This window comes from Somniosus microcephalus, chromosome 1 (assembly GCF_052327205.1).
Source record: "Somniosus microcephalus isolate GS21.2 chromosome 1, FLI_Smic_1.0, whole genome shotgun sequence".
In the NCBI taxonomy this organism is placed as follows: Eukaryota; Metazoa; Chordata; class Chondrichthyes; order Squaliformes; family Somniosidae; genus Somniosus; species Somniosus microcephalus.
This window is the reverse complement of record NC_140987.1, coordinates 382812616-382840177: the sequence shown is the minus strand read 5'-3', so window position 1 is coordinate 382840177 and position 27562 is coordinate 382812616. Positions and strand designations below refer to the sequence as shown.

Below are 27562 nucleotides of genomic sequence, written 5' to 3'. Positions count from 1 at the left end.
GGAATCTCACCTCTCCAGACACAGCCGGGAGATGGAATCTCACCTCTCCAGACACAGCTGGGAGATGGAATCTCACCTCTCCAGACACAGCCGGGAGATGGAATCTCACCTCTCCAGACACAGCTGGGAGACGGAATCTCACCTCTCCAGACACAGCCGGGAGATGGAATCTCACCTCTCCAGACACAGCTGGGAGACGGAATCTCACCTCTCCAGACACAGCCGGGAGACGGAATCTCACCTCTCCAGACACAGCTGGGAGACGGAATCTCACCTCTCCAGACACAGCTGGGAGACGGAATCTCACCTCTCCAGACACAGCCGGGAGACGGAGTCTCACCTCTCCAGACACAGCTGGGAGACGGAGTCTCACCTCTCCAGACACAGCTGGGAGACGGAGTCTCACCTCTCCAGACACAGCTGGGAGACGGAATCTCACCTCTCCAGACACAGCTGGGAGACGGAATCTCACCTCTCCAGACACAGCTGGGAGACGGAATCTCACCTCTCCAGACACAGCTGGGAGACGGAATCTCACCTCTCCAGACACAGCTGGGAGACGGAATCTCACCTCTCCAGACACAGCTGGGAGACGGAATCTCACCTCTCCAGACACAGCTGGGAGATGGAATCTCACCTCTCCAGACACAGCCGGGAGACGGAATCTCACCTCTCCAGACACAGCCGGGAGACGGAATCTCACCTCTCCAGACACAGCCGGGAGACAGAATCTCACCTCTCCAGACACAGCCGGGAGACGGAATCTCACCTCTCCAGACACAGCCGGGAGACGGAATCTCACCTCTCCAGACACAGCTGGGAGACGGAATCTCACCTCTCCAGACACAGCTGGGAGATGGAATCTCACCTCTCCAGACACAGCCGGGAGACGGAATCTCACCTCTCCAGACACAGCCGGGAGACGGAATCTCACCTCTCCAGACACAGATGGGAGACGGAATCTCACCTCTCCAGACACAGCTGGGAGATGGAATCTCACCTCTCCAGACACAGCTGGGAGACGGAATCTCACCTCTCCAGACACAGCTGGGAGACGGAATCTCACCTCTCCAGACACAGCCGGGAGACGGAATCTCACCTCTCCAGACACAGATGGGAGACGGAATCTCACCTCTCCAGACACAGCTGGGAGATGGAATCTCACCTCTCCAGACACAGCCGGGAGACGGAATCTCACCTCTCCAGACACAGCCGGGAGATGGAATCTCACCTCTCCAGACACAGCTGGGAGACGGAATCTCACCTCTCCAGACACAGCTGGGAGACGGAATCTCACCTCTCCAGACACAGCTGGGAGATGGAATCTCACCTCTCCAGACACAGCTGGGAGACGGAATCTCACCTCTCCAGACACAGATGGGAGACGGAATCTCACCTCTCCAGACACAGCTGGGAGACGGAATCTCACCTCTCCAGACACAGCCGGGAGACGGAATCTCACCTCTCCAGACACAGCTGGGAGACGGAATCTCACCTCTCCAGACACAGCCGGGAGATGGAATCGCACCTCTCCAGATACAGTGGGGCCTTGAAGTTTGCGTCTACGCTCACTCGGAGGTCAAATTCCAAACCATCGTCAACACCTTCACCGAAGCGTACAGGAGCATGGGCCTTACACTAAACATTCGTAAGACAAAGGTCCTCTACCAACCTGCCCCCGCTACACAGTGCTGCCCCCCCGATTATCAAAATCCACGACAAGGCTTTGGACAACGTGGACCACTTTCCATACCTCGGGAGCCTACTGTCAACAAGGGCAGACGTCAATGACAAAGTCCAACACCACCTTCAGTGTGCCAACCTTTGGTCACCTGAGGAAGAGAGTGTTTGAAGACCAAGATCTCAAACCCAGCACTAAGCTCATGGTCTACAGAGCAGCAGTGATACCCGCCCTGCTGTATGCCTCAGAGACATGGACCATGTACAGCAGGCACCTCAAAGCACTGGAGAGGTACCACCAACGCTGCCTCCGCAAGATCCTGCAAATTCATTGGCAGGATAGGCGCACCAACGTCAGTGTTCTCGCTCAGGCCAACATCCCCAGCATCGAAGCTTTGACCACGCTCGATCAGCTCTGATGGACAGGCCACATCGTCCGTATGCCTGATACGAGACTCCCAAAACAAGCGCTCTACTTGGAGCTCCGACACAGCATGAGAGCCCCAGGTGGGCAGAGGAAATGCTTCAAGGACACCCTCAAAGCCTCCTTGAAAAAGTGTAAACATCCCCACTGACACCTGGGAATCCCTGGCCCAAGACCGCACAAAGTGGAGGAGAAGCATCCTGGAAGGCGCCGAACACCTTGAGTCTCTTCGCCGGGAGCAACCGGAAGCCAAGAGCAAGCAGTGCATGTCAACCCAAGCACCCCACCCACTGTCTGCCCCACCTGTGACAGAGACTGTAGGTCCCGCATTGGACTTATCACTCACCTGAGAACTCATTTTTAATGTGGAAGCAAGTCATCCTCGGTTCCAAGGGACTGCCTAAGAAGAAGAGATTCCTGCAAGGCCTTTGAAATCAATTGGAATATTAACTGTGTTCCGTTGCAGGTGGGGGTCATAAGCTAATTGCAGGACCTTTCAGCCCTTCCAGCTCAACCTTGTTTGGGACTTGATCAGATCACTTGCACTTTCCTGGTGCCTCAGGGCCAAACCCTACATCCTCTATTACCTTGTTGCATCAGGAATTTGTCCATTTCCCTTTTGAATGTTTCAACCAATCTATGATCTTTCACTGTTCTTGTGGTAGTCTATTCCAGCTGCAAATAAGGTTAGTCACTCCTTATAGCAATTTTCTCAACATAAAATTTATTGCAAGGATGGAACTCGGTCTGGAGCTTGGGGCGGGAGCTGACTCTTTCTCTGGATTAATTCAGCTCTCGTATCTCAGATCACTCTCATGGGCAAGCCGCAACTCTCCATTCCGTTGAGAATGTCTAAGTTTGTGTTGAGATCTAGGTAAGCTTTTTGTAACATGCCTGGCATAACAAAGCACAAAACCGTGTCTGTTTGTTGATTTTAGCTACTGGACTTATTCTGTGCCTTCATAGGATCTATCTCACCTTCAAGGAGCAAGTACAGCATCACACATTCAGACCTTGTTTTACATTTAAAACCATAAAGCAAATGTATTTAACAAAAGACAAACAAACAACTAAGTAACAGTCATATAATAATTATATATGTACAGAAAAAAGTCTATTATCTGACTTCTCGTCAAAATAACAAAAAAATCACAGCTCTAAGAACAAAACTAATTTTTTACAAATAACTTTCAAACCCACTCAATGATTCTTTTTTTGAAATTTCTTATCACTGTGGGTGCTTATAATTAAACTGCTTTTTGGAAATGTCAAACTTGTTTTTCTTTCATGAGTTTCAAACTGACTAGTTCCTTCTTTCAATGAAGTTTCAGTTTAACTTTCAATTTAAACAGAATACTGCAGAAAAGAACTACTGGGACTTCTTGATTTTGAATATCTGGCCATTCAATTTTTGTAATAGGTATTGGCAAAACCATCTTATTTCGCTAGTAGGCTGAACACTTGTCTCTTTTCTCCTACTCTGCACAGCATGCCTCTCTCCATCCACCTCATCGGTTCCTTTCATTATTTTAAAATCTGGAGCATATCTTCGTCTACTCTATTTTTCCAATGCAAGCAAACTGATTTCAAATGAAGGCAAAATACTGTGGATGTTGGAAATTTGAAATATAAGCAGAAAATGCTCAGCGGGTCAGGCAGCATCTGTGGAGAGATAACAGGGGAAATTTTTGGGGGGTCACCGGGTGCGTTTGGTGGGGAAAAATTTTTTTTTGACCGGGTCGGGACCCCGCTGTCAACCTGCCACCACGCACCTTTCCCAAATGTCCAGTCCGTCAGCGCTGAGCAGACCCGACACGCAGCAGCGGGGGAGGCAATTGAGTCAATTATTGGTTTGTTTAGAAGCCCTTAACAGTGATACTTTACTCAGCTTTTAACTTTACCAGGTCACCCACGGATTTCACAATGTTCATTCGAGGCGGAGGTTGAGTGGCCATTGAAGCAAATGATTGGTGACGGGGTTGAAACTTGTATAAAACCTCATAATTTACACCTGCACACTTTCCAAACCCAGAGACTCTTTGGTTTCTCCCCTTGGAAGACAGATTGTGCTTTATGCAGGCTGCAAGTCTTTGTAGCGAACTCTCCAGTCAGGCTCACCTCATTGCAGCAACCTCTCTCACCATTGACCGAGTGCTTCTGTCATCTCCTTCAACTGGTATCTTCTCCATCAGGATGGGAACCATTTACACTCTGTCACCTTGGCCCTCAGAATCTGACCACGATCGGCCCCAACACCAGCAGCACTAGGCACACCAGCAGCACCAACAACAACACCAACCTTCTCCGCAATCACCTGATGCTGCACAGGACAGAGGGCATCAGCACCCAACCACATCGCTGCCCAGGACGCCCGGGATGGGCTCACCATGGCCAGATTTACTTCACTTGGTGCTGTACACCCTGGCTGCCACATGATGCACCAGGTAGGCACCACCCCACACCAGCACCATAAAGCATTCCTACAATGTCCAAGCGATTCCTTTCACACTCATCATCATTGCGGGGGGTACCGTTATGTCTCACCATTCACTGCAACTCACTAAGCCACTTCTAAAGGTGCACACAAATCTGTCTAAGAACGCAAAGTGTTGAAAATAAAGGTTTCAATGTTTGACAGCACATTAACAGAAATGTTACATGAACATTGCATAAAACACCCAAGTGCCTACCCTTGTGTGTTGTTAGTTGGTATGATTGCACTAGGATGAGGGTGAATGTGAGGAGTGGCTAGTGAAATGGGGAAGTGATAATGTAGATATAGAGAGAGGGATGGGTGGAGGTGCAAAGTAAGTTGGTGTGAGTAAGGATGTGCAGGAGTAGGGATGGGAAGGCAGAGTGATGGGGATGTGATGAGTGGCACAGCAGGATGAGGTTGAGTGTGGTTTTGCAGTAACGTTTCATGATCTACTGAGATCATTGAAAGATTTGCACCACTGCCGCCTGGTCCTCCTGATGACATCCCTTGTGCCCTCCTGTGCAATGTGCAACCAGGCTGCGTTGGTCTCCTGGGGAGGTCTCTTCCGCTCATGGGAAGGGAAGAGAACTTCCCTGTGTGCTGTGACTCCCTCCATAAGCATATGGAGGGAGTCATGGGAGAGCCTGGGTGCAGCCATGCACCTCTGTCAGTGTTTGCAGCACCTCAATGCTGTAGAATTCTGATGGCAAAACTGTCAAACTACATTTGCACATGGTCCCTTTAAGGAAACCGGCTGATGATGCGTCATCGAGTGGCGTCATCAGACCCGCTTCCTTCAATTGGCCGGGAAACGCATTGGGCGGGCTTAACAAGCCAATCAGGGGAAAATCATTTTAGACAGTGGGCTGGAGCCAGCAGTGAGGTCGGGACCCGCCACTAACTTCGCCCGCCACGGACCCGCCAAGGTAGGAGAAATTGCGGCCAAGGTTTCAGGTCAATGATCTTTTGTCAGAACTGGAAAATGTTACAGATGTAACAGGTTTTAAGCAAGTACAGAGGCAGGGAGAAGGGGGAAGGGGAGGAAAGAACAAAAGGGAAGGTCTGTTTATAGGGTGTAAGGTTGGAGAGATTAAATGACAAAAGGGGTGATGGTGCAGGGCAAAAGGGGATGGTAATGGGACAAGTAAAGAAACAAAAGACGGGTGTAGAGGAGGTGTAAATGGCAACAGCAGAACCATTAGCAGCACCTGCTGTCCGAAAAAATGGGAACAGCGGTTATGATCTGAAATTGTTGAACTCAATGTTGAGACTGGAAGGCTGTAAAGTGCTTAATCGAAAGATGAGGTGCTGTTCCTCGAGCTTCCATTGAGCTTCATTGGAACAGTGCAGGAGGCCGAGGACGGAGAGGTCAGAGTGGGAGTGGAGCAGAGAATTAAAGTGACAGGCGACCGGAAGCTCAGGGTCACGCTTGCGGACTGAATGGATGTGTTCCGCAAAGTGGTCACCCAATCTGCGTTTGGTCTCCCCAATATAGAGACCGCACCGTGAGCAGCGAATACAGTATATTAAATTAAAAGTAGTACAAGCAATTCACTGTTTCACCTGGAAGGAGTGTTTGATGCGCTGGATGGTGGGAAGGGAGGAGGTGAAAGGGCAGGTATTGCATCTCCTGTGCTTGCACGGGAAGGTGCCGTTGGAAGGGGAGTTGGTGTTGGGGATGATTGAAGAGTGGACCAGGGTGTCATGGTGGGAGCGGTCCCTTCGGAATGCTGAAAGGGGACGGGAGGGAAGATGTGTTTGTTGGTGGCATCTCGCTGAAAGTAGCGGAAATGGCAGAAGATGATCCGTTGAACATGGAGGCTGGTGGGGTTGAAGGTGAGGACAAGGGGAACCCTATCATGGTTCTGGGAGGGAGATGAAGGGATGAGAGCAGAAGTGTGGGAAATGGGATGGATACGGTCGAGGCCCTGTCAACCACGATTGAGGGGAATCCTTGGTTGAGGAAAAAGGAAAACATATCGGAAGCACTGGTATGGAAGGTGGTATTGTCAGAACAGATGCAACGGAGACGGAGAAACTGAGAGAATGGAATAGAGTCCTTACAGGAAGCAGGGTAGGAGGAAGTGTAATCAAGGTAACTGTGGGAGTCGGTGGGCTTATAATGGATATTAGTTAATACCCTATCCCCAGAAATGGAGACAGAGAAGTTGAGGAAAGGAAGGGAAGAGGAGATGATGGACCATGTGAATGTGAGGGAGGGGTGGAAATTTGAAGCAAAGTGATGAAATTTTCTTACTACCTTTGTAGCATGTTGATCTTAGACCCGGTACCAACCTTTGAATCTTTTTCAATACCACTATGCCATTTTGTGTGTACAGTGGCTGAAAATGGATAGGATATTCCAAGTATTCTTGACAGAATCAGTACCACCTCCACAGACCATAGGTTTTTAAACTGGGGTCCTTGGATCCCAAGGGATTCATGAAAATATTGGACTTTTGTATTATCCTGCTTTTATTTAGTTACAATCATTATTTCTATGGCTGCTTAAATAAAAATACTTTCTGCAATGATCAATGATAGCACCTTTTCCTTTAGGTAACAGAAGTTAGGACAGGAGTCTCTGGGAGTCTATCATTATTTACAGCAAGTCCCCTAAACAGAAAGTTTGAAAGCCTCTGAAAAATTGATATTCTATCTATTTACTTACATTCTATAGTCTCAGGATAAGGGGTCGACCATTTAAGAGATGAGGAGGAATTTCTTCACTTAGAGGGTGATGAATCTTTGGAATTCTCTGCCCCAGAGGGCTGTGGATGCTCAGTCATTGAGTATATTCAAGACCGAGAGCGATAGATTTTTGGAGACTAAGGGAATCGAGGGATATGGGGATTGGACGGGAAAAGTGGAGTTGAGGTCGATGATCAGCCATGATTTTATTGAATGGCGGAGCCGGCTCGAGGGGCCGCATGGCCTACTCCTGCTCCTATTTCTTATGTTCTTATTGCAAGCAACAAAGATAGACGCAACATTACAGAAAATGTACAAATTTGTGATAATGGGATCCTAAGGACTGATTCTATATTTTTTTTTACCAGGCTAATAGTCCTTATGTCACTACTTCAAGAACCACCCCTCTTGTGCTCTCGGAACAGGATAATCAATTGAACCGTCATGTAGCTCCCTGCACGGCTCCAAATGTTATTACAACTGCAGGTTTCCATTCTACACATAAGAATGCAATGGAGACTATCTTTAACAGCTACATTTCCCACTGAGTAGTGAATGCTCACAGGTTCCAATGGGTATTCGGCAGGCTGAGCAGAATCAGCACAGACATCAACCATCGATGCTGATTGTGAGCAATGATTTATTTCCTAAACCAATTCTGTTTGTGATTTGCTGCATTCAAATGTTAATTCTCGTCCAATAGCATATAAACATAAGAAAAATCAAGGACATGAAAACTCCATTCAGCCGATTGAAGCATCCTACTGCAATCTTTCCTCATACCACATCCCCATTAAACTTGGGATCAGTGTTCTGGCTAAGGCCTAGAATTTCCTCAATGTGATTTACGGCACTAATGCCCCTTTAAGAAAATCATTGCACCTGCCAATGGCCTGTAGAGGGAGTTACGCGCTGATTTCCTGGGTATACTCATTTGCATATCTATTGGTTCAGGCATTGTAAAACGGTGTAAAATAGGTGTAAGCAGCTGAGCCACCAGGAAACTACAGTGCAGCCTTTTAAAAAGTGCTGTTCAGCCTGTGCTCTTCAGCAGCACTCTGGGGGATAAGCAGGTAAGACAGGAACTGAGTTCCGCTCTTTTATTTCCCTCTCAAATTACCTCACTGCAAGTTTACCAAGATTTGATTGCAGTTGGACAGAATTATGACCACTCAAGTGCCATTTTGCCCAGAGGGCTCCATCCAGGAGCAGAATTCAGAACTTCAGTGGTGTAAACCTCTAAGTCCTACTCAGTGAGATTGAAGACAGGAGGCACAGACTAAGTCTGCCAGGACCGTCACTCACAAAAAAATTAGAAAAAAGACAGACTTGCATTTATATAGCGCCCTTCATGACCACCGGACATCCCAAAGTGCTTTACAGCCAATGATATTCTCTTTGAAGTGTAGTTACTGTTGTAATGTAGGAAACGTGGCAGCCAATTTGCACACAGCAAGCTCCCACAAACAGCAATGTGATAATGACCAGATAATGTTTTTTTTAGTGATGTTGATTGAGGGATAAATATTGACTAGGACACCGGAGATAACTCCCCTGCTCTTCTTCAAAATAGTGCTATGGGATCTTTTACGCCCACGAGAGAGCAGACGGGGCCTCGGTTTAATGACGCATCCGAAAGACGGCACCACTTCCCACTCCAGAAATTTGAGCACAAAAATCTAGGCTGACACTCTAGTGCAGTACTAAGGGAGTGCTGCGCTGGAGTGTCAGCCTAGACTTTTGTGCTCAAGTGTCTGGAGTGGGACTTGAACCCACAACCTTCTGACTCAGAGCGAGAGTGCCACCCACTGATCCATGGCTTACACTCATGATGCCTGGAACTGGTGGCACTGGCACAGTGTGACAACTCCCTCACCACAAGGACTGCAAACCAGTGCTGCAAAAAGTCCAAAGCACAGTGGGGTGTGTATGCATACCCTTCATTTCCTTGAGTGGAAATAACATGGTAGGAGGTGTATACAAATCACCTCTCCTTCTGGCTGAAAGCTACAAAGAACAGATTACAGTAAAGTTATGGTGAGTTACTGTAATAAAACACAGAGTGGATTCCACTGAGACTTTAATTTTAAAAACCCAACAATGATACAATAAACACAGTAGCTCACTGATTTCTTTTAAAATATGAACAAGGACTCTACAGCTTTCAGCTAGGAAATGGATATCACTTCAGGAAAATGTAAGACACCAAAAAGTATTTATTTTCCAAAACAGTAACCACCTATAAAGGGCTAAAGTGGGTAGGCAGGTTTGAGTAACATGGACACGGGCACCACTCACACAGGCACCACTTAGTCGTATGCTGAGGGCTGGTTTGCAGGTTACATCACTTTCTTCAGCTTGCGCCCAACTATAAGACGTACTTGATTCACTGGGGATTGGCCACTTGTGAAGACCCAAAGCTACAGAGTCCAATCACCTGATTGGAGAAATCTTCTGTCAGTCAATCGGGGGAAATGGAGCCATCTCAAATTAAAGACTTTCAGCAACCTACTTTTACAATTGGCCAGTTTTTACTTATTTTTCAGATTTTTTTTTTACTAGTTTTCTCCCATTTGTTCCTAAAGATTCTGGGCTACAAATCCACAGACATTAGCGTTCTTCATGTGTGAGCCGAGACAGTGACAAGCCTGATTCAGCTCTCACCCGATATATGCACCTTCAGCAGAGTAGGGGCTACTGGACAGTGTGAATCCTGACTGATTTCCCCCTCCCTAAACCAGGGATGCTGAGGCCCAAACTGTCCAATATACACATTAACTGATGCTCATTGAGTTATGCTAATTGGGGAGTCTAGGACTAAGCGGCATAGTCTAAAAATTAGAGCAAGGTTTTTCAGGATTGTTCATTTTAAACCTGAGATTGATAGATTTTTGTTAACCAAAGGTATTAAGGGATATGGGGCAAAGGCGGGTTTATGGAGTTAGATCAGCCACGATCTCACTAAATGGCAGAACAGGCTCGAGGGGCTGAATGGCCTACTCCTGTTCCTATGTTCCTACAGGCTAGCTTCTAATTGGGTAGCTTAGATGGTGTCATCTACCAGGAGAGTGGCATTTCAGTGGTTTATAACCATGCAGTGAGCTCGGAAATGAGAATTTCTTTTAAAATAAGAGGGCGCTAATGGGGCGCAAAGCAACTAGCACCTGGGCGCAGCACCACCAACACCTCCTGTGAAATTCAGCGGGAGGTTAGCGGCGGCGGTAACCGTTAGCGCCCTGCAGCGCTGCGCCGCCGGCGATGACGTCATCGCCATGCGCAGCGCCCCGCTCGCACCCCTGCCACGATCTTCGGTAACGCCCCCTGACTTATCGCCGGATGCTATGTCCGACGGGATCAGAGGGGCCTACCTGCAGCCGGTGTGGCGCAAATTAAAGGGAAGGTGCAGGGCGGCATTTTTGTTGCTGGCCGCCTGCCAGCACCTGCACCCTCTGCCATCCCTGCTTCCTGTGAAGCCCCCACCATGGAGTGCCGGCTGCGCGCCATGAGCCTGGCACTTCTCTTGAGTGCCAGGCTCTTTTGCCAGCACACTGATCCCTGGTCGCCCAGCTGGGTCCCGGGTCGCGTTGTGCTAGGCCCCTCCCCTTTAATAAGGGGAGGAAGGCCAGCAGTACCACAGCGCGACGTGCTGCAGAGCTTCCAGCAGTGCTCCACCTCCCTTTTGGGGCGCTACTGGTGAATTTTGGCTGCAGGGGCACTAATTTTTTCGGGGCGCTAAAAGTAGCGCCCTGGGGAAATTAGCACCCCAAAGAGGGCGCGACCCAATTTTTCCCCCAAAGGGTGGTAGAAGTTTGGAACTCTCTTTCGCAAATGGCAATTGATGCTAGATCAATTGTTAATTTTAAATCTGAGATTGATAGATTTTTGTTAACCAAAGGTATTAAGAGATATAGGGCAAAGGCGGGTTTATGGAGTTAGATCAGCCACGATCTCACTAAATGGCAGAACAGGCTCGAGGGGCTGAATGGCCTACTCCTGTTCCTATGTTCCTACAGGCTAGCTTCTAATTGGGTAGCTTAGATGGTGTCATCTACCAGGAGAGTGGGAATTCAGTGGTTTATAACCATGCAGTGAGCTCGGAAATGAGAATTTCATAATCCCCTTATATATTATCTTATTCATAGACAGTGGTTTGGAGAAGGGGGAATTGAGCCAGAACCTGCCTTACAGTACCCATGGATTGGCGGGTAGCTAATGTTACCCCACTGTTCAAAAAGGGTGGTAGAGAGAAAACAGGGAATTACAGACCGGTAAGCCTGACATCGGTAGTGGGGAAAATGCTAGAGTCCATTATAAAGGATGTAATAGCAGAGCACTTGGAAAAAAGTGACCGGATCGGACAAAGTCAACATGACTTTACAAAAGGTAAATCGTGCTTGACTAATCTACTGGAATTTTTTGAGGATGTAACTGGTAAAATAGATAAGGGAGAACCAGTGAATGTGGTGTATTTGGATTTTCAAAAGGCTTTCGATAAGGTCCCGCATAAGAGATTAGCGTGTAAAATTAAGGCACATGGGATTGGGGGCAAGGTATTGACTTGGATAGAGAACTGGTTGGCAGACAGAAAGCAAAGAGTTGGAATAAACGGCTTTTTCCGAGTGGCAGGCAGTGACTAGTGGGGTACCGCAGGGATCGGTCCTTGGACCCCAGCTATTCACAATATATATTAATGATCTGGATGAGGGAACTAGATGTAATATCTCCAAGTTTGCAGATGACACAAAGCTGGGTGGGCGTGTGTGCTGTGAGGAGGATGCCGAGAAACTCCAGTATGATTTGGACAGGTTGGGTGATTGGGCAGAAGCATGGCAGATGCAATATAATGTGGATAAATGCAAGGTTATCCACTCAGAAACTAGGGTCCTCAATTTAAATAAAGGAAACTACGATGGTCTGAGGAGCGAGTTGGGTATGATTGATTGGGGAATGGCACTCAAAGGGTTGAGGGTGGATAGGCAATGGCAAACATTCAAAGACCGAATGGATGAACTACAGAAGTTGTTCATCACAGTTTGGCATAAAAATAAAACAAAAAAGTTGGCTCAACCGTGGCTAACAAGGGAAATTAGGGATAGCATAAGATCCAAGGAGAGGACATACAAATTGGCCAGAAAAAGCAATAATCCTGAGGATTGGGAGCAGTTTAGGATTCAACAAAGGAGGACAAAGGGATTAATTAAGAAAGGGAAAATAGAATATGAGAGTAAGCCTGCAGGGAACATAAAAACTGACTGTAAAAGCTTTTATAGATATGTGAAGAGAAAAAGATTGGTGAAGTCAAGTGTAGGTCCCTTGCAGTCAGAATCGGGGGAATTTATAATGGGGAGCAAAGAAATGGCTTACCAGCTAAATACATATTTTGGTTCTGTCTTCACAAAGGAGGACACAAATAACCTCCCAGAAATACCACGGAACATAGGGTCTGATGAAAGGGTGGAACTGAAAGAAATCAGTATTTGTAGGGAAATGGTGTTAGGAAAATTGATGGGACTGAAGGCCGATAAATCCCCAGGGCCTGATAATCTACATCCCAGGGTACTTAAGGAAGTGGCCCTAGAAATAGTAGATGCATTGCTGGTCATCTTCCAGAACTCGATAGACTCTGGAACAGTACCCATGGATTGGAGGGTAGCTAATGTTACCCCACTATTCAAAAAAGGTGGCAGAGAAAAAGCGGGGAATTATAGACCGGTAAGCCTGACATCGGTAGTGGGGAAAATGCTAGAGTCCATTATAAAAGATGAAATAGCAGAGCACTTGGAAAGCAGTGACAGGATCGGACAAAGTCAACATGGATTTACAAAAGGTAAATCATGCTTGACTAATCTACTGGAATTTTTTGAGGATGTAACTGGTAAAATAGATAAGGGAGAACCAGTGGATGTGGTGTATTTGGACTTTCAGAAGGCTTTCGATAAGGTCCCGCATAAGAGGTTAGCGTGCAAAATTAAGGCACATGGGATTGGGGGCAAGGTATTGACTTGGATAGAGAACTGGTTGGCGGACAGAAAGCAAAGAGTTGGAATAAACGGGTCGTTTTCCGAGTGGCAGGCAGTGACTAGTGGGGTACCGCAAGGATCGGTCCTAGGACCCCAGCTGTTCACAATATATATTAATGATCTGGACGAGGGAATTGGATGTAATATCTCCAAATTTGCAGACGACACAAAGCTGGGTGGGAGGGTATGCTGTGAGGAGGATGTCATGAAACTCCAGTACGATTTGGACAGGTTGGGTGATTGGGCAGAAACATGGCAAATGCACTATAATGTGGATAAATGTGAGGTTATCCACTTTGGTGGCAAAAACAGGAAGGCAGATTATTATTTGAATGGCAATAGATTGGGAGAAGGGGAAGTGCAAAGAGACCTGGGTGTTCTTGTGCACTAGTCGCTGAAGGTAAGCATGCAGGTGCAGCAGGCGGTTAAGAAGGCAAATGGTATGTTGGCCTTCGTAGCAAGAGGGTACGAGTACAAGAACAAGGATGTCTTTCTGCAGTTGTACAGGGCCTTGGTGAGACCGCACCTTGAGTATTGTGTGCAGTTTTGGTCACCTTACCTGAGGAAGGACGTTCTTGCCATGGAGGGAGTGCAGCGAAGATTCACCAGGCTGATACCTGGGATGGCAGGAATGACGTACGAGGAGAGATTGTGTCAATTGGGCTTATACTCACTGGAGTTTAGAAGATTGAGAGGGGATCTCATCGAAACCTATAAAATTCTGTCAGGTCTGGACAGACTAGATACAGAAAGGATGTTTCTGATGGCTGGGGAGTCCAGAACCAGGGGTCATAGTCTAAGGATAAGGGGTAAGCCATTGAGGACTGAAATGAGGAGGAATTTCTTCACCCAGAGAGTGGTGAACCTGTGGAATTCTCTGCCACAGAGGGTGGTGGAGGCCAGTTCATTAAATATATTCAAGAAAGAGTTGGATATATTTCTTAAGGCTAAAGGGATCAAGGGATATGGGGAGAAGGCAGGGACCGGGTACTGAATTTGGATGATCAGCCATGATCTCATTGAATGGCGGAGCAGGCTCGAGGGGCCGAATGGCCTACTCCTGCTCCTATCTTCTATGTTTCTATGTTTCTATGTTTGGTGTCAAAAACAGGAAGGCAGATTATTATCTAAATGGCAATAGATTAGGCGAAGGGGAAGTGCAACGAGACCTGAGTGTCCTTGTGCACCAGTCGCTGAAGGTAAGCATGCAGGTGCAGCAGGCGGTTAAGAAGGCAAATGGCATGTTGGCCTTCGCAGCGAGAGGTTTTGAGTACAGGAACAAGGATGTCTTGCTGCAGTTGTACAGGGCCTTGGTGAGACCACATCTTGAGTATTGTGTGCAGTTTTGGTTGCCTTATCTGAGGAAGGATGTTCTTGCCATGGAAGGAGTTCAGCGAAGATTCACCAGGCTGATACCTGGGATGGCAGGAATGACGTATGAGGAGAGATTGGGTCGACTGGGCTTGTACTCGCTGGAGTTTAGAAGAATGAGAGGGGATCTCATTGAAACTTATAAAATTCTGACAGGACTGGACAGACTAGATGCAGGAAGAATGTTCCCGATGGTTGGGGAGTCCAGAACCAGGGGTCACAGTCTAAGGATAAGGGGTAGGCCATTTAGGACAGAAAGAAGGAGGAATTTCTTCACCCAGTGAGTGGTGAACCTGTGGAATTCTCTACCACAGAAGGCAGTAGAGGCCAATTCATTAAATATATCCAAGAAGGAGTTAGATATATTTCTTAAGGCTAAAGGGATCAAGGGGTATGGGGAGAAAGCAGGGACAGGGTACTGAATTTGGATGATCAGCCATGATTGCATTGAATGGCGGAGCAGGCTCGAGGGGCCGAATGGCCTACTCCTGCTCCTATCTTCTATGTTTCTATGTCGGGGAGTCCAGAACCAGGGGTCACAGTCTAAGGATAAGGGGTAAGCCATTTAGGACAGAGATGAAGAGGAATTTCTTCACCCAGAGAGTGGTGAACCTGTGGAATTCTCTGCCAAAGAAGGCAGTAGAGGCCAATTCATTAAATGTATTGAAGGAGTTGGATATATTTCTTAAGGCTAAGGAGATCAAGGTATATGGAGAGAAGGCAGGAACAGGGTACTGAATTTGGATGATCAGCCATGATCGCATTGAATGGCGGAGCAGGCTCGAGGGGCCGAATGGCCTACTCCTGCTCCTATCTTCTATGTTTCTATGTTACGCAGACCACTGACTATGAGGTTGGGGGGAGGGGGTTGGAGGAGTTATTGTGACATTTTGCCCTTTTCTTCTTGTCACTGGTAGATGTCATTGTAGGGTGATGGATTATAAAAACCTGATTTAAAAAAAAATCTTCACAGAGAGTCATCACAGGTGGGCCCATTGGGACAGTGTTGAGAAGAAAACAGACCAAGGGATTCTGTAGAATCTCTGAGCATCAATGTTCTTGAATACTATCCATGAGAAATTTATATAATGTATTAAATCCCCCCTTAATAAAAGATCTGATGGCTCCACAAGATTGTTTGCGATCTGTCTAATATACTCTCAAATGGCCCTGCCCTCAGATGCCCTGAATGGTTCAGGCTTTGACCTCAGCTCCAAAATGGTGCCATTGATGAATTCTAACAGATGATCTATGCAACAAAAGGTTTCCATCTGCAGCAAAGTAACAAAGTTACCTCTCAACCCCTGTGCAGACAGATTTTCCTGGACATGACCACCCCAGCAACTGCCAGACAGGTGGAAAAGCCGAGAACCAGCAGGAATACTGGCACAGATGGCAGATGTCGCTCCCAGAATGTTGTGGTGATTGGTTGACCTGGAACTTCCTGAATAAAAGTAAAGAATGAGCTTTAGTACTCCCTGTTCAGCAACACGGTGTAATGTTCTTATATGTCATTGACTGTTTTTATTGCAAGAAATACATCTCCACCCTTATTGTAACAGTTATAGTGAGAGCTGGTTTAACAAGGGAGGAAATGTATTTTTTCAATAAAAGTCAATGACACCCAAGAACATTATGAAGCACTCAAACATAATAGAAAGAATTTGAATTTATATAGTGCTTTTCATATTTACAGGACCTCCCAAAGCACATTACAACCAATGGTTATTTTTGAAGTGTAGTCACTGTTCTTTTATGGGCAAATGTGGCAGCAAGGTCCCCAAACTATAAACCTGGAGCCATAATTCTCCAACTTCGACTTCAATCTAGTCAGACTCCACTCTGTGAGCAAAGCCTTCCTGAATTTGCTTTAAGTCTGAAGGCTTCTTATCATTCAGGTCCCACAGCAATAAATGACCAGATAACCTGGTTTTTGGGAGTGTTGATTGTGGAAGAAATGTTGGCCAGGATCCTGAGGGGGATTTCCCTGCTCTTTGAATAGTGCTATGGGATCTTTTACATCTGAGTAGGCAGAAGGGAATTAGGTTTAACCTCTCATCCAGAAGATTGCTCCATTGACAATGCAGAATTTCCTCAGTACTGCATTAAAGTGTTAGTGTGGATAGAATACTGAAGCCTATAGTTGGGCTTGAACTCCCAACCTTCTGACAGAGGCAAGAGTGCTACCAACTGAGCCAAGTTGATACACTCCCGATCCTCATTAAAAAGCTCTCAGATACAACATTTTCTGTTAGCTATCCCACTGTGTTAATTTGCTCATTTGTGCAGCATTAAGTGGCAAATTCAGTGAGGCTGCACTCCTGAAATGAAGTCGCAGTAGGCTGGAGCATGAGTCAGAGATACGGCTATAACACTATTGTCATGATTCTTATACCAATGCTCCCATCTAGTGAGGCTCCACCCAGGAGCACAGCCTCACTAAATCTTCCTCAAGTCTATCATTCAAATTCCAGAGGTGTAGCTGTGATGATTTTATTCCATTTCCAATTCAGCTTTGCAATATCAGTCCACCTTGGAGAAGCAAAAGGAGTCAATAACAACAACTTGCAATTATATAGTGCCTATAATGTGGCAAAACATCCCACGGTGCTTCACAAGAGCATTATTAATCAAAATTTGACACTGAGCCACAGAAGAGGATATCAGGACAGAGACCAAAAGCTTTGTCAAAGAGGTAGATTTTAAGGAGCATCTTAAAGGAGGAGAGAGAGGTAGAGAAGCAGAGAGGTTTAGGGGCGGGAATTTCAGAGCTTAGGGCCTTGGCAGCTGAAGGCATGGCCACCAATGGTGGAGCGATTAAAATCGGGGATGCGCATGATGCCAGAATTGGAGGGTTGTAGGGCTGACGGAGATTACAGAACTAGGGATAGGAAAGGTCATGGAAGGATTTGAAAACAAGGATGAGAAATTTAAAACTGAGGCATTGCACAAGTTTACTTAGGGTGGAAGATGGGAGGTCGGCCAGGAGAGCATTGGAGTAGACTTTAGAGATAACAAAGGCATGGATGAGAGTGATGAGCTGAGGCAGGGGTAGAGTCCGGCGATGTTCCAGAGATGGAAATAGGCAGGCTTGGTGATGGAGCGAATATGTGGTCAGAAGCTCATCTCAGGGTCAAACACGACACCAAGGTTGTGAACGGTCTGGTTCAACCTCAGACAGTTGCCAGGGAGAGGGATAGAATCGGTGGCTAGGGAACGGAGTTTGTGGCAGGGACCAAAGACAATATCTTCGGTCTTCCCAATATTTAGTTGGAGCAAATTTCTGCTCATCCAATACTGGATGTCGGACAAGCAGTCTGACAAATCAGAGACAGTGGAGGGGTCAATAAAGGTGATGATGAGGTAGAGCTGAGTGTCGTCAGTGGACACGTGTTACCTGACGTGTTTTTGGATTATATCGCCAAGGAGCAGCATGTAGATGAGAACTAGAAGGGGGCCAAGATCCCTGGGGGATTCCAGAGGTAACAATGCAGGATTGGGAAGAAAAGCCATTGTAGGCAATACTCTGGCTACAATCGGATAGATAAGAATCGAACCAGGCGAGGGCAGTCCCACCTAACTGGACGACAGAGTAGAGGCATTGGAGGAGGATAGTGAGGTCAAACATATCGAAGGCTACAGACAGGTCAAGAAGGATGAGGAGAGCTGGTTTACCATGGTCGCAGTCACATCGAATTTCATTTGTCACTTTGATAAGGGCCGTTTCAGTACTGTGGCAGGGGCGGAAACCTGATTGGAGGGAATCAAATATGGAATTGTGAGAAACATGGGCACGGATTTGGGAGGCGACAACATGTTCAAGGACTTTGGAGAGGAAAGAGAGGTTGGAGATGGGGTAGTAGTTTGCAAGGACAGAGGGATCAAGGGTGTTTTTTTTGAGTCGAAGAGTGATGACGGCAGATTTGAAGGGGAGAGGGACAGTACCTGAAGAGAGGTCACTGTTAACAATATCAGCTAATATGAGGACCAGGAAGGGAAGTTGGGTGGTCAGCAGTTTGATAGGAATAGGGTCAAGGGAGCAGGAGAATTCCCACACACTGATTTACTCTCCATCATTCCCATTATATGGAATTGCAATGGATTAGTTCACTTCTCATTGTACAGAGTTCTTGATCTGCACAATCTGTAAACATGTCATACTGTACCCTAGGACATTGATGACATAAATCTGAGTCCAGGAGAGGTTTGTCACTCAGACATTGCGAGCTTCCTGTTTTAATACACCATCAATTTCAATTCAGTCCTGTGGGTGTGATTAACCAGGCCGAGATATCAATACAGCAGACTGATCTTTATTCAATTTATCAGCACTCCTGATCATAATGTGTATTTACTTTTGTGAACATGTCCTACTGTGTCACATCAGATTTACTAATGTGTCTCATGGGATTTAACCATTCACCACCAAATCCATTTTATTATTCAATCATCAAGTTGTCATTGCAAAGGGTAGCTGTAAGATTTCTCTTTAGTCTGTTCACCACTTACCTGAACCTCAGGCTCGAGGGTCCAGATTGCTGTATCTGGAATAATTCCGATGGCACACATCACCTGCAGACAGAACACAGGCTAAATAAGAGCAGTGTTGAGCAAATACCCACACACACATAGTTATTTCAAACAGAACCGAAACACAAATGAAGAGAGTTTTGACTCCACAAGGATAATTTTGACTGTGGGCGATATCAATTCAGCTGCCCATTATACGTCTCTCCCGATTTTCATTTCCATTGACTTCATCGCCCATTTTAAACTATCACCCAATGTTAAAGTTACCCCCGACACGTGTACAATTACACATAGTGCACACTTGTTAGTTGGGGAGCAGACAACAAATATTGACTTATAGTTGTCAGTGTATCACAACACTTAGAAAGCAAGTTTTTTAAAGTTTGAATCTTGATGTTGTAACTCCAATGGTACATCCCAGCACCAGCTGTACTTTTTACTAAGAAGAACATTGGTGATTATATATAAACCGAAAATACTGGAAATACTCAGCAGGCCAGGCACTGACCTGAAACCTTAACGTTTCAGGTTGAAATGCTGCCTGGCAGCATGCTATAGACAGAGCTAAGCGATCCAACAATCAACAGATCAGATCAAAGCTCTGCAGTCCTGCCACATCCAGTCGTGAATGGTGGTGGACAATTAAACAACTAACGCGAGGAGGTGATTCCATGAATATCCCCATCCTCAATGATGGTGGAGCCCAGCACGTGAGTGCAAAAGACAAGGCTGAAGCGTTTGCAACCATCTTCAGCCAGAGATGCCGAGTGGATGATCCATGTCGGCCTCCTCCTGAGGTCCCCACCACCACAGAAGCCAATCTTCAGCCAATTCAATTCACTCCACGTGATATCAAGAAACGGCTGATGCATTAGATACAGCAACATAGAAACATAGAAGACAGGAGCAGGAGTAGGCCATTCGGCCCCTCGAGCCTGCTCCGCCATTCAATGCGATCATGGCTGATCATCCAAATTCAGTACCCTGTCCCTGCTTTCTCCCCATACCCCTTGAACCCTTTAGCCTTAAGAAATATATCTAACTCCTTCTTGAATATATTTAATGAATTGGCCTCTACTGCCTTCTGTGGTAGAGAATTCCACAGGTTCACCACTCTCTGGGTGAAGAAATTCCTCCTCATTTCTGTCCTAAATGGCCTACCCCTTATCCATAGACTGTGACCCCTGGTTCTGGACTCCCCGACATAGAAACATAGAAACATAGAAGATAGGAGCAGGAGTAGGCCATTCGGGAACATCCTTTCTGCATCTAGTCTGTCCAGTCCTGTCAGAATGTTATAAGTTTCAATGAGATCCCCTCTCATTCTTCTAAACTGCAGCAAGTATAAGCCCAATCGACCCAATCTCTCCTCATACATCATTCCTGACATCCCAGGTATCAGCCTGGTGAATCTTTGCTGAACTCCTTCCATGGCAAGAACATCCTTCCTCAGATAAGGCGACCAAAACTGCACACAATACTCAAGATGTGGTCTCACCAAGGCCCTGTACAACTGCAGCAAGACATCCTTGTTCCTGTACTCAAACCCTCTTGCTACGAAGGCCAACATGCCATTTGCCTTCTTAACCGCCTGCTGCTCCTTCAGCGACTGGTGCACAAGGACACTCAGGTCTCGTTGCACTTCCCCTTCTCCCAATCAATTGCCATTCAGATAATAATCTGCCTTCCTGTTTTTGCCACCAAAGTGGATAACCTCGCATTTATCCACGTTATATTGCATCTGCCATGCTTCTGCCCAATCACCCAAACTGTCCAAACCATCCTGGAGTTTCTCGGCAGCCTCCTCACAGCACACACGCCCACCCAGCTTTGTGTCGCCTGCAAACTTGGAGATATTACATCTAGTTCCCTTGTCTAGATCATTAAAATATATTGTCAATAGCTGGGGTCCAAGGACCGATCCCTGTGGTACCCCACTAGTCACTGCCTGCCACTCGGAAAAAGACCCGTTTATTCCAACTCTTTGCTTTCTGTCTGCCAACCAGTTCTCTATCCAAGTCAATACCTTGCCCCCAATCCCATGTGCCTTAACTTTACACGCTAATCTCTTATGCGGGACCTTATCAAAAGCCTTCTGAAAGTCCAAATACACCACATCCACTGGTTCTCCCTTATCTATTTTACCAGTTACATCCTCAAAAATTCCAGTAGATTAGTCAAGCACGACTTACCTTTTGTAAATCCATGTTGACTTTGTCCGATCCTGTCACTGTTTTCCAAGTGCTCTGCTATTACATCTTTTATAATGGACTCTAGCATTTTCCCCACTACCGATGTCAGGCTTAGTTACCCTCCAATCCATGGGTACTGTTCCAGATTCCATCGAATGTTGGAAGATGATCAGCAATGCATCTACTATTTCTAGGGCCACTTCCTTAAGTACCCTAGGATGTAGATTATCAGGCCCTGGGGATTTATCAGCCTTCAATCCCGTCAATTTCCCTAACACCATTTCCCTACAAATACTGATTTCTTTCAGTTCCTCCCTTTCATCAGACCCTATGTTCCCCGACATCTCTGGGAGGTTATTTGTGTCCTCCTTTGTGAAGACAGAACCAAAATATATATTTAAATTGGTCTGCCATTTCTTTGTTCCCCATTATAAATTCCCCTGATTCTGACTGCAAGGGACCTATGCTTGACTTCACCAATCTTTTTCTCTTCACATATCTATAAAAGTTTTTACAGTCAGTTTTTATGTTCCCTGCAAGCTTACTTTCATATTCTATTTTTCCTTTCTTAATTAATCCCTTTGTCCTCCTTTGTTGAATCCAAAACTGCTCCCAATCCTCAGGTTTACTGCTTTTTCTGGCCAATTTATATGTCCTCTCCTTGAATCTTATGCTATCCCTAATTTCCCTTGTTAGCCACGGTTGAGTCACCTTGTTTGTTTTATTTTTATGCCAAACCGGGATGAACAAATTCTGTAGTTCATCCATTATGTCTTTGAATGTTTGCCATTGCCTATCCACCCTCAACCCTTTGAGTGACGTTCCCCAATCAATCCTACCCAACTCGCGCCTCAGACCATCATAGTTTCCTTTATTTAAATTCAGGACCCGAGTCTCTGAGTCAACTACTTCATTCTCCATCTTAATGAAGAATTCGATCATATTATGATCGCTCCGACCCAAGGGGCCTCGTACAACAAGATTGCTAACTAATCCTTTCTCGTTACATAATACCCAGTCTAAGATGGCCTGATCTCTGGTTGGTTCCTCGACATATTGGTCCAGGAGACCATCCCGTAAACACTCAAGGAATTCCTCCTCCACAGTATTGTTACTAATTTGGTTAGCCCAATCTATATGTAGATTAAAGTCACCCATGATGACTGCTGTGCCCTTATTGCACGCTTCTCTAATTTCCCTTTTAATGCCACCCCCAACCTCCACTTTACTGTTTGGAGGTCTATATACCACTCCCACTAACGTTTTCTGCCCCTTGGTATTTCTCAGTTCTACCCATACAGATTCCACATCATCAGAGCTAATATCCTTCCTTACAATTGTGTTAATCCCTTCTTTAACCAGCAATGCTACCCCACCTCCCTTTCCTTTTTGCCTATCTTTCCTGAATATTGAATACCCCTGGATGTTGAGTTCCCAGCCTTGGCCACCCTGGAGCCATGTTTCCGTAATCCCAATCAAATCATATTCATTTACCTCTATTTGCGCAGCTAATTCATCCACCTTATTATGAATGCTCCTCGCATTAAGACACAAAGCCTTCAGGCTTGTTTTTTTAATGCTCTTAGACCTATTAGAATTATTATTTACTGTGGCCATGTTTGATTTAAACCGTTGATTTCTCTGACTGCCACTTTTGTTTTTCTCCTTCCTATCTTTTGCTTTTATCCTTGTTTGCCTTTCCTCTGTCTCCCTGCTCAGGTTCCCAACCCCCTGCCATTTTAGTTTAAACCCTCCCCCAGAGCGCTATGGGCTATGGGCCCCGATGACATCCCGGCTGTTGTGCTGAAGACTTGTGCTCTAGAACTAGCCGCGCCTCTAGCCAAGCTATTCCAATACAGCTATAACACTGGCATCTATCCGACATTGTAGAAAACTGCCCATGTATGTCCTGTCCACAAAAAGCAGGACAAATCTAACCTGGCCAATTACCGTCCCATCAGTCTACTCTTAATCACCAGCAAAGTGATGGAAGATGCCGTCAACTGTGCTATCAAGCACCACTCACTCACTAATAACCTGCTCACTGATGCTCAGTTTGGGTTCCACCAAGACCACTCGGCTCCCGACCTCATTACAGCCTTGGTCCAAACATGGACAAAGGAACTGAATTCCAGAGGTGAGGTGAGAGTGACTGCCCTTGACATCAAGGCAGCATTTGACCGAGTGTGGCATCAAGGAGCCCGAGTAAAACTGAAGTCAATGGGAATCGGGGGGAAAACGCACCACTGGCTGGAGTCATACCTAGCACAAAGGAAGATGGTTGTGGTGATTGGAAGTCAATCATCGTAGCCCCAAGACATCGCTGCAGGAGTTCCTCAGGGCAGTGTCCTAGGCCCAACCATCTTCAGCTGCTTCATCAATGACTTTCCCTCCATCATAAGGTCAGAAGTGGGGATGTTCACTGATGACTGCACAGTGTTCAGTGGCATTTGCAACTCCTCAGATAATGAAGCAGTCCATGCCCACATACAGCAAGACCTGGACGACATTCAGGCTTGGGCTGAGAAGTGGCAGGTAACATTCGCGCCACACAAATGCCAGGCAATGACTATCTCTAACAAGAGAGCATCTAACCACCACCCCTTGTCATTCAACGGTATTACCATTGCCGAATCCCCCACCATCAACATCCTGCGGGTCACCATTGCCCAGAAACTTAACTGGACCAGCCACATAAATACTGTGGCAACAAGAGCAGGTCAGAGGCTGGGTATTCTGTGGCGAGTGTCTCACCTCCAGACTCTCCAAAGCCTTTCCACCATCTACAGGGCACAAGTCAGGAGTGTGATGGAATGCTCTCCACTACAGCTCCAACAACACTCAAGAAGCTCGACACCATCCAAGACAAAGCAGTCCACTTGATTGGCACCCCATCCACCACCTTAAACATTCACTCCCTCCATCACAGCGTACCGTGGCTGCAGTGCGTACCATCTACAAGATGCACTGCAGCAACTCGCCAAGGGTTTTTCGGCAGCACCTCCCAAACCCCCGACCTCTTCCACTTAGCAGGGCAAGGGCAGCCGGCGCATGGGAACACCACCACCTCCAAGTTCCCCTCTAAGTCACACACCATCCTGACTTAGAAGTATATCGACGATCCTTCATCGTCGCTGGGTCAAAATCCTGGAACTCCCTACCTAACAGCACTGTGGGAGTACCTTCACCACATGTGTAGTGTATGTAACGTTCCACCTTTAAGAGAACTATTTTAAGGGTTGCACTACTTTATCTTGGCTACTGTATACTGTAATACCGGTGGTGACCACACCGGTATATAAGTGCTGTGTAAGGATTTATTGGGCAGTTCCGCCCTGACCTTCAACCAGTAAAGTCCTGTTAAAGTTTACTCTTGTGGTCTGTGTAGTAATTCGCAATATAACACACAGACTTAACAGTGGCGACGAGTTCGATCTTACCCTGCGGCAGAGATACATCCGAAGCAGTTAACGGGCGTCGAGAAGAGGCATCCGCCCTCGTCATTCTGCTGAGAGAAGACTCGAGTTTGCAGAGCAAGGAAGAAGGAAGATTTCTGACACGAAGCCTTCCATCAGCAACAGGCAGTGATCGTCCCTTCTATCACGGTGGTGGGTGAGCCGATCAGCGACGAAAAGCAAGTCGGCCACGTTGACTGTGAGCAGGGGAGAAATTTTTTTAAAAACGGAGGATATAAGGGCGGAGAACTCGACCACGGCCGGGGGGAAAAGAGCTGGACAGAAGTCGGGGCCAGAGGCGCTGAGACTGGGGCAGCGTAAGGCACGGAAGCCGCGGTGCAGGCAAAGGCAGCCGGTGCGAGAGACCGGGCTGCAAGCGGGCTGGGAGACGCAACGGCATCGAGAGCAAGCTCGACCGCGACCGGTAAACAAGGCCAGGCAGCTACCGAGGCCGCGAAGCGCAGCGACCGAGAACCGCTTGCGCGGGAGAAAATAAAACAAATAAAAGAAAACCGCGGAGAACTCAGCCGCAGCCGGGGGGAAAGGACCGGACTGCAAGAGGGGCTGGGGAGGCGCGATTGAAAACCGCTGGGGAGGGCGAACGCAGCAATACGGCAATCGCCGTCACAGCCAGCAGGAGAGACAGAGCCCGAGCGAGCGGGAGAGACAGACCGAGCGAGCGAGGGAGAACGAGACCGAGCGAGCGAGGGAGAACGAGACCGAGCGAGCGAGGGAGACCGTGCGAGTGCGGGAAACCGCCATTTTCGGAGGCGGGGAAGAAGACAAGCACGGGAAACCGCCATTTTCAGAGGCGGGGAAGAACACAAGCGCGGGAAACCGCCATTTTTTTTTTGAAAAAAAAGTTAAAGAAAAATTTCGTTGTTGTTTCTCAAAAAGATTGCGAAGATGCCTAAGCATGGTAACACCAACGATTTCGATCCCGAGGTGGAAGAGTGGGCCACGTATGTAGAACGCATAGAGATATATTGTAAGGCAAATGAAATATCAAATGATGATAAAGCACTAACCTTACTAAACTCAATGGGTGCGAAGACATACGGGCTATTGAAGCATCTTCTATCACCAGCTAAACTGGCGGATCAGACTTTCGCTAATATTGTTGCTGTCCTGAAGGATCATTTGAACCCTACACCGCTGATGTTGGCGGAACGATTTAAATTTTATGCGAGAATGCAACTGAAAGAGGAAAGCAACGTGGAATACATGGTTGAACTGCGTAGGCTAGCGAAATACTGTCAGTTTGGGGAAAATCTGACAGAGGCACTGAGAGACAAGTTCGTGTGTGGGTTGTCGAAGGAAGGAACACAAAAGCGACTGCTCGAAGAGAATGATCTTACACTTGATAAGGCTGTCACTATTGCAGCATCGCACGAAGCCGCAGCGAGAGGCACTGCGGAAATGCAGCTGAAGACAGCGGTACTCAGCGTAGATCAAATGGCTTCGGGTACAACGAAATGTTATCGTTGTGGAAAGACAACACACGATCAGAACCAATGCTGGGTTAAAAACCAGGAATGTAGAAAATGTGGCAAGCTTGGTCACATAGCTAAAGTATGCCGGTCAGGAAAGAAGACCAGCAACAAAAAGTCACCGCAGAAAAAGTACAGAAAGGTACATAAGGTGGCTATGAAGAGTTCGGATGAACAGAATTCGGACTCAGACTCCAACAGCAAGGAACTGGGTAGTCTGAGAATTCACAATGTGAGTAAGGAAACTGACCGACAAACTATCTGGGTCACACTGCAGATTGCAGAAGTCCAAGTGAAGATGGAATTGGACACCGGATCGGTGTTGACGGTCATGAATAAGCAAGATTACAAAAAGTTATTCGAACATATTCCCCTACGGGACACGAAGATAGTATTGCAGACATATACGGGGCAAAAAGTATACCCCATCGGAAAGATAAAAGTCAAGGTGAGACACAAGGGCAAAGAACACCAAGGAATGGACATATATGTACTACCCGAGGGAGGTCCACCACTTCTGGGACGGGAGTGGATCAGGAAAATAAATATGGACTGGCACTCCCTAAACGCAATAACGGTAGATTCCGGAAAGAAAGATGTCAAACCTGAACGATTGTCCAGAATATTGGATGAGGCTAAAGAGGTATTCCAACAGGGACTGGGAATACTGAGAGGAATTAAGGCGAAAATCAAGATTGCAGAACATGCAAACCCAAAATTTTTCAAAGCCAGATCGGTACCTTACGCGATACGACCTGCTGTGGAGGCTGAACTGGAAGAGCTTGAGCATTCAGGGGTACTGTCTAAGGTGGACTGGAGTGAGTGGGCCATGCCCATTGTTCCCGCCATGAAGCCTTCATCGAGTAACAAGCCAGGGGAACCGGGAAAGGTCCGCATCTGCGGAGACTTCAAGATCACAGTTAATCTGGTGCTTCACACGGTACAATATCCGCTTCCGCGGATTGAGGATATCTTTGCTTCATTGTCTGGCGGGAAACACTTCACCAAGATAGACCTGGCGCAAGCGTACTTACAGATGGAAGTTGAGGAAGAGTCGCGCCAGTATCTCACAATCAACACGCACAGAGGCTTGTATCGATATAATAGACTGGTTTTTGGAGTGGCTTCGGCTCCAGCAATTTGGCAGAGGGCCATGGAGCAGGTCTTACAGGGAATTCCAAGCACTCAGTGTTACTTGGACGATATCCTGATTACAGGAGAGGACGAGAAGGA

At 46.8% G+C, this 27562-nt stretch overlaps 1 protein-coding gene across 1 annotated transcript in view; it reads right to left on the bottom strand.

Annotated features, from left to right (window-relative positions):
• Positions 1–14290: 14290 nt before the first annotated feature.
• LOC147125048 (amine oxidase [flavin-containing]-like) overlaps positions 14291–27562 on the bottom strand; it is an 88841-nt gene continuing 75569 nt past the window's right edge. The window contains exons 14-15 of the mRNA XM_085991129.1: positions 19172–19234; positions 14291–16106 (exon numbers count right to left, since the gene is read on the bottom strand). Of these exons, the coding sequence (XP_085847255.1) occupies positions 15960–16106; positions 19172–19234 (210 nt within the window). The 3' untranslated portion in view covers positions 14291–15959. The remainder of the gene's footprint in view (positions 16107–19171; positions 19235–27562) is intronic.